Source organism: Tamandua tetradactyla, chromosome 16, assembly GCF_023851605.1.
Source record: "Tamandua tetradactyla isolate mTamTet1 chromosome 16, mTamTet1.pri, whole genome shotgun sequence".
Taxonomy (NCBI): domain Eukaryota; kingdom Metazoa; phylum Chordata; class Mammalia; order Pilosa; family Myrmecophagidae; genus Tamandua; species Tamandua tetradactyla.
Window position 1 is genome coordinate 37,058,749 of NC_135342.1, and position 21,227 is coordinate 37,079,975.

General features: G+C 33.3%; 1 protein-coding gene across 9 annotated transcripts in view; it reads right to left on the reverse strand.

The window, feature by feature from the left end:
* URI1 (URI1 prefoldin like chaperone) overlaps nucleotides 1–21,227 on the reverse strand; it is an 84,192-nt gene that overhangs the window by 40,522 nt on the left and 22,443 nt on the right. For 4 of the 9 annotated variants that reach the window (XM_077132288.1, XM_077132287.1, XM_077132286.1 and 1 more), the window contains one exon: nucleotides 9,015–9,049. In XM_077132288.1, the coding sequence (XP_076988403.1) occupies nucleotides 9,015–9,049 (35 nt within the window). Of the gene's footprint in view, nucleotides 1–1,874; nucleotides 2,088–5,609; nucleotides 5,719–9,014; nucleotides 13,893–21,227 lie in introns of those variants that run through there. The other 5 variants (XM_077132282.1, XM_077132289.1, XM_077132285.1 and 2 more) reach the window with 5 other exon arrangements.

The window sequence follows — 21,227 nt, forward strand, 5'->3', positions numbered from 1 at the left end:
ACCTACTTCGGAATATCAACAACTTATATGTTTTGGATATGTAATTTTGCCAACGCTCAAGGGCTTTACATCAGCTTAAATGTCTAAATGTTACTGTGATTTTAAGAAGCTAGTAAAGTTAGCTTTCAATATTTCTAATTTTGGTAACCACACCGAGAAAAAAGGACTTCCTAGCAAAACATCTCTTTTGTTTATTAAAAGAACAGTGGGTTAAACCAGGATTATCAAAGATCAATATCAATATTCCAAATCAAGTATATTCAGTTTTAAATAGTATTAATTCTCCCCAGAGCAAAAATATGGATATACCAGAGACCTGTTTGAAATTGGTGTTGCTATTTCTCAATTTAAATTTATTTTCTAAAAACACAAAAAGAAAGAGAAGATCATTTAAAATGCAGCCTATGCAGAAATCATTTTCAAAGGGAGGCCAGTGGGAGTCAAGCAGCGTCTCTGGGAGAAATTATGGCTTAAAGAACTCTCTCTAAAGGTCGTACCAGTTGAAATGTTCAGGAAGGAGCCCTTAGTGAAAGAGGGATCGTCAAATAGTTCGTCTAACATTTAGAGCTTAATTTCATTAAGGAACACAAAACCTACGTAGCATAAAATACAAAAGTTATCCCAAGAACTAATATAAACATTCCAGAAGTAGGGAATCTTTATTTGTTGCAAAATCTGAACAGATTTTTCTAGAGAAGCAGATGTGTTTTGGATACCACAATCATATAATAGTCAAAAGAGTTCATCATTTAAGATAAATTTTTTTTCAAACAAACAAAAAAAAAACAATTAGCAGAAACCTCTCAAATTTATTTATTTAATATATCCACCGACTTGTTTGGCTTCACTAAAAAGTTTTAATATCTGAACCTTCTAGATTAGCTTCAGTATTCAATTTTTAATTTAAAAATAATATCCAATAAATAACATTTAATTTGCAACAATCCTTACAGGAAACAAGAACTAAAGCATCAAGGTAACGCATTTAAATGTTTAAATCTTTCTTCTATTGACTCTTCCTAATCATGTGCTATCTGTCCTATAGAAGCACCTTTTGTATTAAAAGGCAACAGGTAAAGGAGGATGTAACACAATTACAAATTAGCCTTATACTTAAAAGGTGAAGATTGGACAGATCCCATGAAAAATAATTTATTTTCATGAAGTTGTAAAAAGTATGCGCTAGTTAAATGATCTGTATGTCTAGTAAGTATTTAGGAGTGAAGTATTCTGATGTCAGCAGTTTACTCTGAAACGCATCAATATGAATAATAAAAAAAAGGATTGATGCATAGAGGTATGTGATAAAGATTCACCTATACAATTTCTCAACGCTTCTGTATATTTGAAGATTTTCATACAAAATATTGAAAAAAGAATGGAAGAGAATACGAGAGGAACTTCAGATTTTTAATCTTAAGCGCAATTGACAAAAATAAAAATATATGTAAAGAAAAAAATAAGTTTAGATCCTTGTTTGAAGCAATAATAAAAAATACTACTCAGCTTTAAATAACAAAGGGAACTAAAGCTTACATTACTGATTGAAACTATAATATTTTGTTAACTGTACTTCAAAGAAGTTGGAAGAAGCAGAAATATTGGCATTAAACTAATTCTTTTAAAAAGTGTTGGGCCATTCTTTTTCCTTTATGGTATATTCAAATACCCTACCGGTACTAAACAAAAAAAGCAGAAAACATCATTAGATGCTTAACAGTAGGGGGGGGTAGAATTTTACATAAGTATTAATATCTGAGTTAATCTAAGTGAAATTTTCTTTTTTGATTTTTAAGAAATAATAAAACCCATAGATTTTGGAATCTGTACATCTATGACCTTCTTGAAAATGATTTTTAGTACACTACACCTACTTTACAACTTCCTATTTAGCATCCAAGAAAACCTTTGTTTCTATTCAATTCACCAACTATTTATGTATTGAGTGTCTCCTCTGCCACCAAGTCTTATGCCATATGTTGCAGGGATCATCAAATATAGAGTGCCTCTCTTTTTTTTTGCAATGCTTCTTTGTCAAAAATCCACTGACTTGATGGATGCCTGGGTTTGTTTGGATTTTTTTGCCCCTAAAATTAAAAAAAAATAGAGGAATATTAAGCTCAGGCATGGGTTATACATAAGTAAAGAGATAAATAATTCTTCTATTTACTAAAGCAAGATGAGATTTTTAAAAGTATTCTCTGAAACAGTCTAAACAAATTGTTAAGGTGGTTGTACTAAAAAACATTTTTGAAAGCAAGAGTTAGAATACTGCTGTGCTTTCTTCAATTTAGTGGGTAGGAAAACACTCCTGGTTAAGAATTTAAATGTATGTGAATTAAATAAATAGCATTAGTTTTTTGGTTTTATTTTTATGGGCATGTCAAAATACTATTAAGATAACTGAAATCTAACCACAAATTTCAGGTAATATGGTATTATATTTCTTTTTTATAACTTTTTTATACCGAGGTGTCATGATGATCCACATTCTTTGTTTTGAGTCCATGAGAAAATTTTATTAGAAATACATACAAAGATTTGCCTAAATAGAGAAACTTGTAATTTTTCAAAGGTCAATGAAACAAAATTATCCAAAGAGAGAGACAGATGAAAATAACATCTACTAGGTTTCTTTAACTTTTCAACAGTAAGACAACAAGAATGCAATGGATATAGGTAGCACTGCTGTGACAATCAGAAGGATCTGTTCTAGTTTTTCTCTACCAACAGCCATACCCATATGACTTCTCAGTTCTCTGAGGCATCTGCTTGTTCAGTCATTAGGAATCCTTTGTTTTAGGAAAATGAGTTGTGAATTCAAATTTTAAAAGTTTACAATTTGCATTAAAAGGAACATATTACTCTAAATGCGAAAGAAATATTCCCAAGGTGCCTAGATTAGTTTAGGTGGATGAGTTTACAAATTATTTTTTTCTTCATCTTCCAAATTTCCTACAACTGACATGTATTTTTACTGTAATAATATAAGTCAGAAGGGAAGAAGGACCTTTTTAAAAAGATCTGATGAATTTATAACTGACTTAAGCTTTGAATGATTGTGCCATTCATACTTAAACTATAATGTAAAGGTTTTGCAATTTCAATTTAGGTTTTTTTATACTAAAAATACATGCTTTATCCCTATATTTGTGTACTGTTTTGTTTTCTTGCCTAACATAGTGCTTAATAATCATTTTGGGTCACTGACCCCCCCCCCCACCCCATAAAAAACTGATAAAAATTCTAAATACTTTCCTAAGAAAAGGCCCCATATTTTACAGAAAATATCAAAAGAAATCCATTCACGGATTCCTCCAAATTAAAGTTCCTATCAAGAGGCTTTATAACTGAAAAATAGCACTCCTGGTCTTAAACCCACCAAACTTGCAGAATCTCAAAATAAAATTTTCTTCAACTTACTTAAAAATAAGTAAAAGCTTTGAAATTTATTATTTTTTTGTATATATGTTATTTTTCACAAAAAAGAAAAAAGTCAATTGTAGTGATGAAAAAATATTTAAGTCTTCTAGACGCCTATATTCTGGAACAGAGCTAAGAGAAAAAATCTGAGAGGATCGTATGCATAGCCCATGACAAACTCTGGGATCTGTACTGTAACTACTTGTTGAACAGTGCTTTGAAAACTATTGCTTTTTTATTTCTTTGCTTTGTATATATATTATACAATAAAAAAGTAAAAAAAAAAAGATAAATGGGAAAATCGTTAACAATTTGGTCATAAATTCGGTATGAATTAGTAAAAAGGTAATTTTGTAGGCACGGTGAGTTTTTTTAGAGACTCCATTTTCCTAAATAATACACCAACACTCTTCTCCATCTGTCTTTAGTATGTTAGAATTTGAACTTCTGTATCGCAAAACATGAACAAGCCCTCTGGGTTATCGCTGAGTGATTCACCAGTCAGCTAGCCTCTGCAGTTTTTGCAATATTTACAGCTTCAACTTTACAATGGTGCTCTTTTGATCTTAAACATTTTAGTGCATACTTGCTCTTATTTTATTAAAAAATGAATGGAAAATGAAAAAGACAAAGTACAAATTTATATATATACATAAACAACACAGTTGAGACAAAAATGAAAACTCACAAGGTATGCCATAAGCAATGATTCCTTAGCCTCAATCAGATATCCACTGGACTTAAATCGATCATGGGAAATTGTGAGCCAAAGTACATGAACACTGGAAATACATCATCTAAGACTATGCTCTAAATGAAGATTTGTAATTAGGGATTTTAATAATAGTTTAAACTCCTTAGACAAAAAAAAAATCCCCCTATAACACACAGGGTTTGCCTTTCATGTCCAGAAATGCATTAAGTATTAAACTAGTTGGGTTGTTTTCAAAATCATAACACAATGGTTAAGGGAACTCCTAGAAGTAACAAATTCTAATTACAATGTAAAAATCATCAACTACTTAAAAAGAAAACAGCATTTGCTGTTCAACAATAGTAAAACAAATAGACACGAAGAATTAAACTGAAGGGAATAAAGGCAAAAGTTTTTAAAAGACAGGGAGAGAACCACCCTCCCCCTGTCTACGTGGGACATGACTCCCAGGGGTGTGGACCTTCCTGGCAACGTGGAACAGAAATCCTAGAATGAGCTGAGACTCAGCATCAAGGGATTGAGAAAAACCCTAGATTGAGCTGAGACTCAACATCAAGGGATTGAGAAAACCTTATCAACCAAAAGGGGGAAGGCTGAAATGAGACATAATAATGTCAAAAGCTGAGAGATTCCAGAGTTGAGAGGTTATCCTGGAGGTTATTCTTACACACTAAGTAGATATCACCTTGTTATTCAGGATGTAATGGAGAGGCTGGAGGGAACTGCCTGAAAATGTAGAGCTGTGTTCCAGTAGCCATGTTTCTTGATGATGATTGAATAATGATATAGCTTTCACAATGTGACTGTGTGATTGTGAAAACCTTGTGTCTGATGCTCCTTTTATCTACCATGTCAACAGACTAGTAGAACATAGGAATAGGGGGCACAAATGTTAAAATAAATTTAGTTTGAAATGCTAAAAAAAAAAAAAAAAAAAGACAGGGAGAGAATTAGTTTCTCTTTGAATTAAGGGTAAAGTTCATTATTTTATTTCAACCTTTCAGTAATATGCATGTATTCATTTTCTAAATTCAGAATAAAATTTTTAAAGTCAAATTCAAATTATTTTTTCAAATTTCATTTTTAAAGCACTCAACTACAATCTTTTTTTAATACCTTGTTTTTAAATATCACGTTTTAAAAAAAAATCTAAAACTTATTAAAATTCCAACCCATGTGCTAAAATACCACACCACAAAAACTGTATGAAATTTCTGATGAAACAGAAGGGGATTTGTATATATGACTCCTCCCTCTTGACCTATCCCCCTAAGGAGATATGCATAAATAACTGCAGCAACTCCATCAACAATTCATGTAAAACATTCATAAAGTGTGAAAATTGTTCTTTGCTCCACTTAGGAAGGGAAAAAAAAAAAGTCCAAACAGAAGGCCTTATACAAAACAGTCACTGAAAACTTAGTCCCCCGTCGGTGACTAGGAACTCTGAAATATGTGAATTCCAATTTACCTCTTACTGAAGAATGAAGTCATCACTTTGACTACAAGATTCTTTTTAAAATCAGTTTTTAAAGGCACGCAGAACAAAACTTCACTGATAATGTATAATAAAACAAATTCTGAAAAGCAGAAAAAAGGCGTATATGAAGGCAACCTGGGAAACCACTTTCAAGTACTCATAAGAAATATCCTATAAATCACACCACGAATATGGTGAAATTGATCAGGTGCTTCTGTGGGGCAAGAATCTCTCAAAAAGATCAGACATATTTTACACACACACACACGTACATATGACAGGAAAGAGCGATTCCTTAAAAAAAAAATTAATCTTCATCTATAATTTTAGCTATATTTTGATATGCTTTCTTGATCACTTTGACTATCAACTATACTAGAAGCCACTCAAACAAGAATTTTTGTCCGGTTTCCTTTGAAAAGTAGTAAATGGCAAGTATTTGCTTTAGAATCCTTTTCTCAAAACTCACATGCTCAAGTCTTTCAGAATTTTTATGTCCAATTTAAAGCTATTCTTTCCAATTTCAAACATTTGAACAAAATAAAATATTTTCTATATTTTCATTGACATCTGTTTCATAAAATTTCAGATACCTTTCCTACCAAGAAGCATTTAACGATAACTTAAAGGAAGTAAGACAATAAATGTTTTATAACTCCTATACATACAAGTTATGATTACAAATAATGGCTAACATACAGATGATTTGTACGTGCCAGGCATCACATGCACTATTTCATTTAATTCTCACGAGTCAACAAAAGTAATGAGACTCCTTTTCTTGTGGGACATGTTCAACAGAAGTCAATTATAGCGCATTAAAAATGGCCACAAGTTCTTTGTCACTCATCCTTTCAACAGGTGGAATCTATTTTCCCATCTCTTAAAAGTGGGATGGATTTGGGACTTAATCTGAACAAGAGAATATGGCCGTGCAGTTTCCATTCCTATTGCCCTGAGAGCACCAAGCAAAATAAAGCAGGATAAAAGGTCACATGGAGAGAGAATCCTAGCCAACAACCAGCACCAGGGTTCAGGGTAAAGCCATTTGGACAACCCAAGCTGTCCAGTCACCAGCTGACCGCAACCATGCAAGTTAACCAGCAGAAAACCCCACAAGTGAATCCAGCCCAATAGGCCCATCCACAGATTCATATACTAACATATTATTGCTGTTTTAAACCACTAAATTTGGGGGTAATTTTACTAAGGAGCAATATATAACAGATAAAATAATATTTTTATTTTAATTATTTTTGAAGCCTAGAAAACACACTGCCTGTCCCTTAATAAAAGAATCATTTAAAAATCACACAAGCATGCATAATAAACATTGCAAGTATATTTTAAAAAATCATATATTTGTCCTTCTTTAATAACATTTTTATACCCCCCATAGGAAGGGAAGCTTAGTCACACAGACTGCATTTTAGACTAAGAATACCAACGGTTAAAGAAAAATTAAAATGTGTTTTTAAAAGCAGTATATGAAGACACCTTTAAACCTTTAAGAATGGCTCCATCCTCCAAATTCCCTCTGCACTTGTCTCAAATCTCTGCAAACAGCACAAAACTATTGTAATTTTTCTGCTTATGTATCTGACTATGAATTCCTCCACGGCTGGGTCCTTTAATCTCCTAAACAGCCAGCCCAACACTGATACAGAGTATCACTGTTTGTGGAATTAATAGAATGTAAACATATACCCAAAATTCCACAATGCTCCCAAATAGAAATTTCCTAGCTTTCAGAGGATTGGAGGCACTTTGATTTCAATTTTTGAATAAAACAGACAAATGTACTGGCCATTTAGATTCTAAAAATATCCTGATACCATGTACAGATCCTCATTAAAAAACAAAGAAGTCTACTTCCTGAGCCATATCAGATATGATTCAAAAGAAAAGGCAAATTTTAAATGAAAAAAAATAATTCTAACTGTTTAATGTATAGATAAAGTACACTACTTGAAGATACTGGTAGGAAAATATACTAAGCTTCTGTAGTTTAGGGGCTTTAGAAAACTGGAAAATAGGATTTAGGGTGACATGAGCCTACCCTGAAGTAGATGTCACATTTCTATCTGTGCTCGCCAGACTTGTGCACAGTATGGCTATAGCTTTTGTAAACTAAATTGTTTTATATCAAATAACTATATCACTGGTCTTCACTTACTCAAACATTTAGTGAGTGCCTATTACATGCCAAACACAATGGGAAGTACTGTGGATTAAAGGATAAAGGACCTTTACCCATTGAAGAACTCTGCGGTCTAGTAGAGAAAGAATTTTACAAAACAAACCAGATGCAAGTACAACAACGCACTTTCTGAAAATTAATGAAGTCCCAGAATTTTTATTTATAAGGTATTATTAATTTTAGATTATTTTCTGAAAGCCAATAGTCAGAATTTAATATGATGATGTGTAGATTGCACTGATTTTCATTCTTATCCACTGCTTGCAGCCTATGTGCATTTAAACCAAAAAACATTTGATAAACACTAACTATAAATTATTTCCTTGGAGATCTCTCAGGCATGACGAAAAAGCCTCTTAAAATAAATTTAAAATATTATATGCTCGATGGTGTATAACCAAAGGTTTAATCTCACCACTAAAGGGGCAGTTACCATGATTTTGCAATAACCCTGCAGACAATAATCAAGACAGCTCCTGTTGTTCTCTCAGTAAAATCTTCGTAAACACAGCATGGATATATTGTAATTTGATATCTGTAAGATCAACAGCTATACCTCATGACAACTCATAATATTTTTTCACCATTTTATTCACCATTAAATTGAGCGTTTTCCTCAGAAGCCTTAGGAAAGTGTGTTATTTACCAAGCATTGTCCTATTAACCATAGATTAGCACATTAAAATAGCAACGCTTTCTCTCTCTCTCTAAAAAAGCACAGTCCATAAAGCAAGCGCTGAGATGCAGGCAATTAATTAGATTTTTCTAACTTTGGGAAAATACATCTCCACCATTATTTTAAAACAACTGATTCCATGGTTATTTTTTCTGCTATAAATATGAAAAATATTTCAAAACAAAGTTCTCTATGATTAGTCAGGTTTGAAAATCTGTCGGTATTCACTTCAAAATGACATTAATGTTATTCTAATTTTAAAAAAAGGAAGAAAAGAAAAAGGAGACAATTACAACAAAAACAAATTGGTTACACTTAAGTTTGGGAAATCAGGGAACATATAATTCAGAAAAGAGTGAAAGACAATATAAATTAGCATCAAAGGCATTCAAAATGGAGATTACTAGTCACAAAAAGAACACACTTTACAAAAAGTCACAAAAAGAACACACTTTATTTAAATATAAGCATGTGACCCCACCAGCATTTCAGAAATGTAGTAAAACCATCTTTCACTCACCAATGCTGGATTTTCTCTCGGCAGTTAGTGACCACCTGTCATGAAAACAGATAACTACTCATGAAAAAAACAGGGCTACGCACAGAGCTATAACATCAGTATCAGAAAACTAGAACAGTAGCTTTACAGATTTAATAGTATCTCAGCATACATTTTTATTTGTCAAATGCACAGAGATGTGAATGCTAGTTTTTAAGCAGCACACTTTATCATAACCTTCTAATGCAAGCTGATAGCTGCAAAACAAATTACAGCTCTCCGTTCATACTTTGGTACAAAGCCCGCTTCATAACCATTAGGTGACATATGATATAAGATAACTAGTATTTTGTACAATCTACAGACCTATTTTCAATGCTACATATTTTGTAGAATACGTAAATGTTATAAATAACAACAAACCAATGTAACATCCACGTTTCATCAGAAAAAAAGATAGTGAAAATATTTTATTTTGTCAGTATATCTCCAAATGTTTTCACGTGTACTTTTTATTCTGACATATAAAAAATGAGTTCAGTGATAGTTTTCTACTACATTTTCAAGAAGAAATACTTGGGATAAAGAGATGCTCTGAACAGCCCATTTGTTCCCCAGTGATTTACGATAAAATTTTAAACACTTCATAGTCAGTTTAAACTATGTTTATAATACTAAAATGATGAAATAAAGCACAGAGGTTACTTGTTTCCCTCAGAGGTAATTCAGCAGTCTCAGAATGCTCAGAAAACAAATAAGAATATTAACCAATAAGGAAAACAAGAGCACTTGAATGCCAATTTCAAAAATTACTCTATTTTCAAATATTGGTCATCATCATATTTAAAATTTTTTCCACTAATAAAAATTTTAAACAATCTCAAATACCATAGCACCGCTTTAGAGACAGAAAACTAAAAGGATAAAAGCCAAAATTCTTAATATAAGGCCAACAAATAGAACAGCAATGTTATCTGGTTTGATATAAACTACTCTAGTTCACTATGATAAACACTAATACTGTCTCTAGTGTACACTCAATGCTTCACCCAAAAATCACACAAATTTTTTTAGGCCTGTCACTAAATTCCTCTATTATAACATTTAATTCCTGAAATAAATGTCCTCCTTTGGGACATTTTAAATACTAAGGCAGCAATCCTGTACCAAAATGCATGCTGTAATCAGATACCCAACCATACTACACATTAACTCAGCATAAAAAGTCCGTTTGAGAATGAAGATCTCTCAGTAAGTATCAATCACAAAGCAACACTTAATAACAGTGGTAATATATAATAGAGTACTGACTTTACATCTGCAAGAGCCAGGCTAAAATCACATCAATACATTTCACTGTTTCTGATTTGGCAGTGATTATAAAATAGACAAACAGGATTAAATGTAAATTGAAAAAGAAAAAATCTTCATGAAATCCTTTTTATAAAGTTCCTATTTAACAACCCTATTAAAAGATGAGACCCCAAAACAGTCAGGATGCTTTCCAATCCCAATGCATGTGTTTCCAAGCATGCAGTGAGCCAAAAGCACAAAAAGAAAAGCCCTGCAAACCAAAGAGCAAAATGTTCATTAACCTCTACATGATAATCCTTTCATAGCTGCATATTAACTAGTTACATATTCATAATCATTTACATTATTTAAAGGACCTTCGATGAAATTTTCTAGGCTATATCCATTAGTGATGGTGTTAAAGGTTATAGAAGATAGTCTACTTAACGTTTCCAGGAAGCCTTTTTAATTAGTAAATATGTAAATTTGGCACATAAGGTTTTTATGTTTAAAAACCAAGTCACTGGTAAAATGGCATGTGCTTCTGCCATCACTCCGCCATAGACCCCACTTTATTCTAGCCATCTTTCCCCTAGACTAACTACTTCAAATACTGACTTTAACGTTACTTTTCTTCCCTAAAATAGTCTCCTCAGAAACAGATAACCAAGAACAGAACAACAAATTCTATTTCATAGTTTTTAAGAGAAACGTTCACTAAGAAAATGTTGCCTTACATTTAAAGTCATTATTAATTACATATAATGTTTAGAACATCAGAGACTTCAGTTAGGCACTATTCAAATGTAGACTACAGGAGTGGTAACCTGAAACCCAAAGAAATTAAGGAAACGGTGAAAAGGGCCAGTATGAAAATACGTGAAATAGCCTTCTGATGGTATGGCTACTGTTTATCCTTGTTTGTATGATTCACAGTCCATCTACTTTCAAAAACGATCTCAACTAGTGTAGTTGTATTGTATTTTGAGAAGTCTAGTGTTCTCTGCTACAAAAAGTTATTCAAAAGAAAAAATTAGTAAATTTCTGTTACCTGCCAAGGGAGCAAATCACATGATTCAAAGTTGAATTCACCTGGGTTAAAATATATATATAATCTTAATTTTCCATGAAATTCAATAGCTCCAAGTAATTGTATTTCTCCTGAAAGAGGATTCAGATTAATTCCTTTAGGCATTAAATAAATCAAGTTAACTGTAACGTAGTAAGCCTGGTTCTATAAGCAACTCTTAAAAAACAAACAAAAATTCATTACTTCGTTTTCCTCCAAAGAAGCTTTTTAAAATAGGATAGCAATCTAGTAAACAATGCTAGTTTTTCTAAAGTAAGCCTATCAAAACATACAAATATTTATATAACCCATTATTACACCTAAAGAAAAAAATCTTTTTGGCCTTTTTTATTTTAAAAAGTTGGTTACTAGGCTTCAACTAAAAAAATAACTGCCCTAGTAAATTTTTTAATGTAGTATGACTGCACTTGCAGACAGGAATTTATAAGTAAAAATGCATACTTATACAGTAGTATAGCAGTAAGACCACAGTAAAGAAACAAGACTGAGTTGATGTACCACTTTAAAAAATACATTCTATCATTAAGAGTCTTTATCAAAGATCTAGTAGCTACAAAAAGTCATGAGACATTTGCTTTACAACTCAAAACTGTTCTAAGAGTTGTAATGACAGCAGTGGTATAGGCCAAGCATATAATATAAAGAAAATCAAGCTGCAGACATCTCAATGTGTAAGGTTTTAAGCCCTTTTAAACCTATGTGAGTAGATCATATGACTTGCCCCATATTATGCAAGTGTCCAAAAACTGGTAAGGGATGGAATCAGCTTTAAAACTAGGTCTACAAACCCTAAAACCCATAGTCACTATAGTGGGGTGTTCCAACCAACATATAACTTACTCAGTTACAGAAGAAAAGCATCTGTTTGCATCTGCAGTATTTCTTTCTTAAAACACTGACTGCTGCTCCTACTTCTCCTTTGAGTTCCTCCCCAAAACCACTCTTACACACCAGCCAATGACAGTAAAATAAACTTAAATTCACCAATACATAAATCTAAATTCTTATTTCTCCAATGCCTCATGCAGCTCCTGACCCAGGTCAAGTAACCTGTTCACTTGACTAAAGAAAACAACAGGTCAAGTGACTAAGGAAAACCATAAATTTCCCAAACACTGTTTCCTCGTGTTTGTACAGGGGCAGGGGTGGTCCCATAAATACTATTACATACCATCATATTTTTAAGGCACTTAAAACAACTAATGAAATTAGATGCCCTGGATAATAATGATGGGCAATTGACCGAACGATGGGTTTTTCTTTACGCCAGTTTCCAGCTAACATACACATCCTGTTTCAATGTGCTAAAATAACATTAGATACATTTTAAGGTCAATAACTGTTAAGAAAATGGAATTAATAAGTCCTTTGCTGTTCTCCTCAGAACTTGCTGTTTAAAAATTGGTTTGTCAATGACTTATGTTTTGGTTTAACATGTAGTAAGATCTCCAGCACTTATTTATTTCTATTTGTGCTATTTATTTTGATTACAGACCACAAGAGGGCATCAACCTATGAGTTTTCCATGTTAAATACCATGCCACACTAGAACTTGACTGACAAAGAAAACCTATAAGGATAATAATTTACATAAGTCGCTATTTCTCTCAAAAATGCTTCACTTAACTTCTAAAACTCTTATTATATTTCAATTTCAAACTTTCTCTATATGAATTAATGTATAAAGTACCAGTCTGAGGACTGAACTCTTCAGAGCTGCCTGAATTTATATTTGGTTTGTTTCCCTTGCTAAACAAGACTGATCTTACAGTTCTGGTTTTAAAATTGCTGATTTGAAAAGGAAAAAGTATCCGTGGGGGATGAACTCAATGAATACTGGTCATGCACAGTTACCTGAAAGTTACTAAAACGGTTGACAGTAATTTCTTAAAGAAACATTATACGGATGTATAAATGTCAAAACCAAATTATACAAAACGTATACTCTGACAAAATTAATAAAAAAAAAAAATTTGCCAAACAGAGTTGAGAGGTTATCCTGGAGGTTATTCTTACGCATTAAGTAGATATCACCTTGTTGTTCAAGATGTAGTGGAGAGGTTGGAGGGAACTGCCTGAAAATGTAGTGCTGTGTTCCAGTAGCCATGTTTCTTGATGATGACTGAACAGTGATATAGCTTTCACAATGAGACTCTGTGAATGTGAAAACCTTATGTCTGATGCTCCCTTTAGCTACTATATCAACAGAAGAGTAGAACATATGGAATAAAAATAAATAATAGGGGGAACAAATGTTAAAATAAATTCAGTTTGAAATAGTGGTAAATGAAAGCAAGGGGTAAGGGGTATGGTATGTATAGTCTTTTTTTTCTCTACTATCATTTTATTTCTTTTTCTAAATCAATGCAAATGTACTAAGAAATGATGAATATGCAACTATGTGATGATATTAAGAATTAATGATTGTTTATGTAGAATGGAAGGATATCTAAATGTTTTGTTTATTTTTTTTATTAATAAAAAAATTTTTTTTTAAATCTGTATTTTTAAATAAGCCCTTTTGCAAACAAAGGAAGAACTATTACAGGTTCTTAGAAAAATAAAATTTCAATAAAACAGTGTAATAAACTGAGTATTACCATATAAAAATCACCACAGAAGAAAACCATTTCAATTTTGAGCAAATTTACTTTCTAAATATTCTGATAAGCAAAATCACTAAAGGCTGCTACCAAAAGCTAATTTTAATTATATGGAAGCTCTTCTTAAAACCAGTAAATACTTATTTAATAATTTAGCTAGGATGGGATCAAAATGGTAATCTTAATCCTTACTTTACGTTTAGTCCAATTTCTCCTAGAATCCATATTAATGCATTTTCTCAGCATTCAAACCTCTTTTTTTACACAAATACTGGGCTATATCCAATGAACTTCTATATCATACCTCTCATTTCCTCATTCACTTCACCTGTAAATTGTGCTCCTTTCTGTTTCTTTCAATATTTATTACATGTAATCTCAGTTTAGCATATAATTAACATTTTTCCTACTAGAAATATTTAAGACTGATAACATACACATTGAGTTATATTCTAAGAATGAAGACAGTGACATGTTTGGAGGATTTTGTTTCTAGTATTATTTGAATTAGTTACCCAATTACTAGACTAAATTAAAATCATGAGTGAAAGCTTCATGAAGCAAGGGCTATGTGTCTTTTATTCACCAATGTATCCACCTCCCACACAGTAAGCACTCAAGTTGTTTTTAAATCAGTACAGATCTATACTCAGTCAAAACCATCAGGACAAATCTGTTTCTCAATTTAAAACTTTTCATATTTTAGTAAAGTAATACAGTGTACATTATCATATATTACAGAAGACCCTCCTCCTCCCAGTGGAACACCACCCTGTATCAAATACGATAACACTTGCAAAAAAACATTAATAATCAAAGTTAAGTGGGATAAATGACTCACATCAGTTCCATTCACTTTTGCCAAAAAATGAATATGCCACAACCTCGGAAAATTACACTGTTTTCAAACCTTTTCTATTTCTGAATTTCAGATAAAAGGTGTGTGAGCTGTATTTCTGAATGGCATGCATTGTCTGAATATCAACTTACATGCCCACTGTTTTACTAGCAATATCAATTATTTCCTCTCCACTCTCAATATCCTTACCTTCTCTTAGAAACCCTGCCCTCCTCTCATTAAGAACAGGCAGAGTGAGGTCACAAAACAAATCCAATTCAAAATATTGAAAACATAATGTATTTTCAACAATGGAATGAAGTTAGAAATCAGGAGCAAAGAGAGAAGAATTCACAAATATGTGGAAATTAAACAATGTACTCTTAAACAACTAATGGATTAAGGAGAAAATCAAAAGGGAAATCTTGAGGCAATAAAAATGAAAATACAACATACCATTATGGGACGCAGCAAAGGCAGTGCTGAGAGGGAAACATAGCTCTAAATACTTACATTAAAAAAATAATAAAGATTTCAAATCAGAGGTCTAATTTTAAATTATACAAAGAAACGCAAACTAAATCCAAAACAAGAAGGTAGGAACTAACAAAGATTAGAGATGAAATAGAGAATAAAAACAACAGAAAATCAAAAGTTAGTTCTTTGAAAAGATCAATAAAATTGGCAAACCTTTAGCAAAACAAACAGAAAAAACTAGGACACAAATGACAAAAATCAGAAATGAAAAAGGAACACGACTACCAACTCCACTGTGATAAAAAGGGTTATAAGAGAATACTATGAATTGTAGGTCAACAAATTAGAAAATCTAGATGAAATGGACAAATTCCTAGAAACACACAACCTAACTACACTGACTCAAGAAAAATCAGAATATCTCAACAAACAATAACTGGTAAAGTGATCAAATCAGTAATCAAAGACTCAAAACAAAGAGAAGCCAAGGACAACATGAATTCACAAGGGAATTTTACCAAACATTTCAAGAAGAATTAAACTAATCCCACTCAAACTACTGCAAAAAAGTGAAGAGGAATGAACATTCATACCAAAGGCAGATAAAGAAGAAGAAAAAAAAAATTACACACCAATTTATCTCATCATGAACAAAGATACAAAAATACTACCAAACCTAACCCAATATTAGTTAAAAGAATTATACAGCATTATCAAGCGGGATTTATCCCAGGTACACAAGGGTGATTCAACATAAGGACATCAATTAATGTAACACGCCACCTTAACAAAAGGATAAAAACCACGTGACCATCTCAATTTCCCCACTTCTTCATAAAAACATTTAGAAAACTAGGAATAGAAGGAAACTTCCTCAAAACAATAAACAGCATACACGAAAAATCCACAGCTAACATCATACTTAATGGTGAGAGACTGCACACTTTCTAAGATAAGGAACAAGACAAGGATGCCCACTATCACCACTGTTACTCAACAGGTGTTCTAGTCAGAGCAACTAGACAAGAAAAAGAAACAAAAGGCATCCACACTGGAAAGAAAGAAGTAAAACTTTCCTTATTTTTGGATGAAATGATCCTTATATATAAAATCCTGAAAAATCCAAAACAAAGTTCCTAGAGCTAATAAATAAATTCAACAAAGTGGCAGGGTACAAGCTCACACCCCAAAATCAGTAGGTTTCCATACACTAGTAATAAACAATGAGAAGAAGAAATCAAGAAAAAATTTCATTTACCGTAGCAACTAAAAGAATCAAATATCTAGGAATAAATCTAACCAAGAATATAAAGGGCTTTTTAAAAAAACTGGAAAACATTGTTAAAAGAAATCAAAGATGACTTAAATAAATGGAAGGACAGTCCGTGTTCATGGAACGGAAGACTCAATATTGTTAGGATATCATCAAAGTCTACTCAAAATGATTTACAGCTTCAACACAAACCCAATCAAAATTCCAACAGCTTTCTCTGCAGAAAGGGAAAAGCAAATTTTCAAATTTATATGGAAGGCTAAGAGGCCCAGAATAGCCAACGCCATATTGAAAAAGAAGAATGAAATTGGAGGACTCACACTTCCAAATATTACAAGTAGTTACAAAGTTACAGTAACCAAAACAGCAGGATACTGGCACAAGGACAGATAAATGTATCAATAGAATCAATTTGAGAGCTCAGAAATCAACCCTCACATTTATGACAAACTGATAGGTGATGAGGGGAAAGGACCTCTTAATTTGGAAAGAATAGCATCTTTAACAAACAGTACTGGGAAAACTGGATTTCCATTTGTAAAAGAATGAAGGTGGACAGCTATACTTCACGCCATCTACAAAAATTAACTTGAAATGGATCAAAGACCTAAATACAAGGGCCAGAACTAAAAAACTCCCAGAAGAACATGTAGGGAAACATCTTCAGGACCTTGTTTAGGCAGTGGTTTCTTTGACTTTACACCCAAAGCCCAAGCAACAAAAGAAAAAAAAGATAAATGTGACCTCATCAAAATTAAAACCTTTTGGGCATCAAAGGACTTTATCATAAAAGTAAAATGACAACCTACACAAAGGGAGAAAAGTATTCAGCAACTATGAATCCAATAACAGTTTAATATCCAGAATATATAAAGAAAGCCTTTATATATAAAGGCTTTATATATATCTTTATACATAAAGATAAGGAAACCAATCTGAAAATGGGCAAAAGTTTTGAAGTGACCTCTCTCCAAAGAACATATATATATATATATATATATATATAAGTGGCTAAAAGACACACAAAAAATACTCAACATCACTAGCCATTAGGGAAATGGAAACTAAAAACACAATGAGAAACCATTTCACTCCCACTAGAATGGTACTATTTAAAAAAAGAAAATCACAAATGCTGGAAAGGATGTGGAGAAAGAGAACACTTATTCATTGCTAGTGGGGATATAAAATAGTGCAACCACTTTGGAAGACAGTTTGGCAATTCCCTTGGAAAGTTAAGTATAGAATTTCCCTATGACTCAACAATGCCATTAGTGGTATATACTCACAGGAACTAAAAGGAGGGACTCAAACTAGTATTTGCACATTGATGTTCATAATGTTATTTTCCACAACTGCCAAAAGACTGAAGCAACCCAAGCGTCCATCAAACAAATGAATGACCAAGCAAAATCTGGTATATATATATATACAATGGACTATTTTTAGCCATAAAAAGAAATGAAGTTCTGATACAACTGCCAAAAGACGTCCATCAACCAATAAATGAACAAACAAAATGTGGGATATATATGATGGAATATTGTTCAGCTGTAAGAAGAAATGAAGTACTGACGCATGCCACAAAATGAATGAAACTTGAGGCCATGATATTGAGTGAAATAAGCCTGAAACAAAAGGACAAATGTACTACCATCTCACGATGGTATAATCAGAATAAGCAATTAAACTCAGAATTAAACTATAGGTTGGGGGGCAGGGGGTAGGGAGTTAAGGCTTAAAATGTACACTGGGAATGTTTTGGTAAGGGATGGTGGTGATAATAGCCCAACACCGTGAACACAATTAACAGCACTGAACTATATGTTCAAGTGTGATTTAAAAGGAGGAATTTTAGGTTAAATATACAGTACTAGAATAAAGTTAAGGAAAAAAAAATTCATGGACCTGCATAATACAATCAGTGAACCATAAGTTAAAATACTAACTACAGTTAGCAATACAACTATAAAAACATGCTTTCATCAGTTGTAACAATTGTACTACACCAATGCAAGGTGTTAATAACAAAGTGCTATACTGGTACCCTGCATTTTATGCATGATTGTTCTGTAAACATAACCTCTCTGATTAAAAAAAAAAGGACAGGCAAAGGATACTACTATTCCTTCCTTCCTCTGCAGCCACAGGGGGACAGAGAGTATAGATAGCTGTCACTACCTAGGCCAATTTACTCTGGACATACAGAGATTCTGGGGTGATGACAAATTCTAGACCTAGAAGAGTGACCACAATGGAATATAAGCTAACAAGTCATCTGAAAAAGCTGATCTAAGAAAGAAGCAAGGCTAACAATATAAGTGTACAAAAAAGAAAGGAAAAAGAAAAACATGCACACAAACAAAACATCCTGCCCTCAACTTATCCTAGATTCCTCATAACAAATTCTTTCAGAACTTTCTTCCAAGGATTTCTATGGTTTACAACTAAGAAATCATCAGTCATATCTTTGCCATGCAGATGAAGAAGATAATATGCCTATGAAGACCTCAAACAATTCATTAAAGAGGAAATACCAATAGTAGACAAAAACAGACAAAATGACCTCATTATATGTCTAATAAATGTCCAATTAAAGCAGTCTTTTAGATTACATTATAAACAGGCGCAAAGCTTCATTTGTTAAAAAAATACCACCCACAGTCAGCAAGACAAGTGAAATTAACACTGATTCAATGCAAGTAGCTATGTCTTTAAAACTCAGTCCTGACATCAACCGCCAAGTAGGATAAAAACCCTGTGACAAATTATCCCACTGAAAACTGGAAAAGCCAGATGAAGTACAAGAATCATCTCCTTAAAGGCATCCAAGAGCTGCCAAAGCAATAAAGCAAGAAAGAATAAGATGCAGAAAAGATGATACAGATGTAGAGAAGTGAGCTGATAGTCTGAAGCCACTTTTTCTCAGAGGAACATTCTGCAATTCTGGGTGCAGGGAAGAAGCTAAGAATTATGGATGGCCCTTAGCAGAGAACCACAGTTAGGAGACAGAAAAAAGCAGAACGTTGGACAATCTGAAAAGACAGAATAATTGCCATGAGAAGCCTTAAACCTATGGATGATTTCCTCCTCATAACATATATCAAATTCTGAAGCTGTACTGGGTGGAAAACCAAACAGCTAAACTGAAACTTCTGAAAAGCAGAGCAGAGTGTATACTTTCAGGCTACTGATGAAACAAAAATTAGGGTTCAGAAGCCTCCAGAGAAAGAAGGTTCTCAAAGGAAACCCTAAAGGAGTCAGGAGTAGAGAAGGCCTCAGTAATACGACCTGCCCAGAACTCAGATCAGGACACTGCCAGATTAAGATGATCAACTCCCACCCCATCTGTTTAGCAAAAGAAAGCGTGAATGAACACTTACTTACCAGAGGAAGATACCATTTTCTGGTGCATCTTTTTGTTGTTTTTGTTTTTTTTATCTGTAATTTTTTAATACACAATTCCGGCATTCAAAAAAACATCCCAAGGATGTCAAGGAGGACCATAGGACCAAAAATCAAAAAGGAAAAAAAGAAAAAGAAAAGAATCAAACCCAAAGGAAATTTAGATTTTGGAAGTCACAAACCAGCATATTAAAAAACAATGAGTATTATATCCATAACAATTCATTAAGCTGCTCAAGAATAACAGGGAAAGATTCCTTTCCAGACCCTGCACTTCAAAAAAAAAAAAAGAATAGGGAAAGAATGATTTGGGCAGTGAATAATGAAGCATTGGTAGGGCCCCTTTGGGGGAATGGGGAGAAGGGGGGAAGTGTTCAACTTCCCCATTTGGAGAATGTATTAGTTAGGGTTCTCTAGAGAAACAGAATCAACAGGAAACACTCACAAATATAAAATTTATAAAAGTGTCTCACGTAACCATGGGAACACTGAGTCCAAAATCCACAGGGCAGGCTGTGAAGCCAATGATTCCGATGGAGGGTCTGGACGAACTCCACAGGAGAGGCTCACTGGTCAAATCAGGAAGAGAGCCTATCTCTTCTGAATCTTCCTTAAAAGGCTTCCAGTGATTAGATTAAGCATCACTCATTAAAGAAGACACTCCCTTCACCTGCCATGCCAGAGACCAGTTGTTTCCTGGTGCCTGCCCATGCAAAAAAAAAAAAAGAAGACACGCCCCTTGGCTGATTACAAATGGAATCAGCTGTGGATGCAGCTGATGTGATCATGATTTAATTCTATGAAATGTCCTCATTGCAAAAGACAGGTCAGCATTTGCCCAACCAGACAAACAGGAACCACCACTTGGCCAAGTTGAGACGTGAACTGGACCATGACAGAGAATTTCTGTTATTCTCGCAAGCAGTGGAAACAACCAAATCAGTAAGTCAAGCCGGCAATCTTGGGGTCTGCACCTATGAAACTTATTCCTGCAAAGGATAGGCTAAGCCTAGTTAAAATTAGGCTTAAGAGTCACCCTCAGACAACCTCTTTTGTTACTCAGATGTGACCTCTCACTCTCAACATGTGAACTTACTGTCTTCCCCCCATTCCCCACATGTGACATGACTCCCAGGGGTATAAGCCTCCCTGGCAGAACCCAGCATCAAGAAACTGAGAAAGCCTTCATGACTAAAAAGGAGAAGAAAAGAAATGAGAAAAAATAAAGTTTCGTGGCTGAGAGATTTCAAACAGA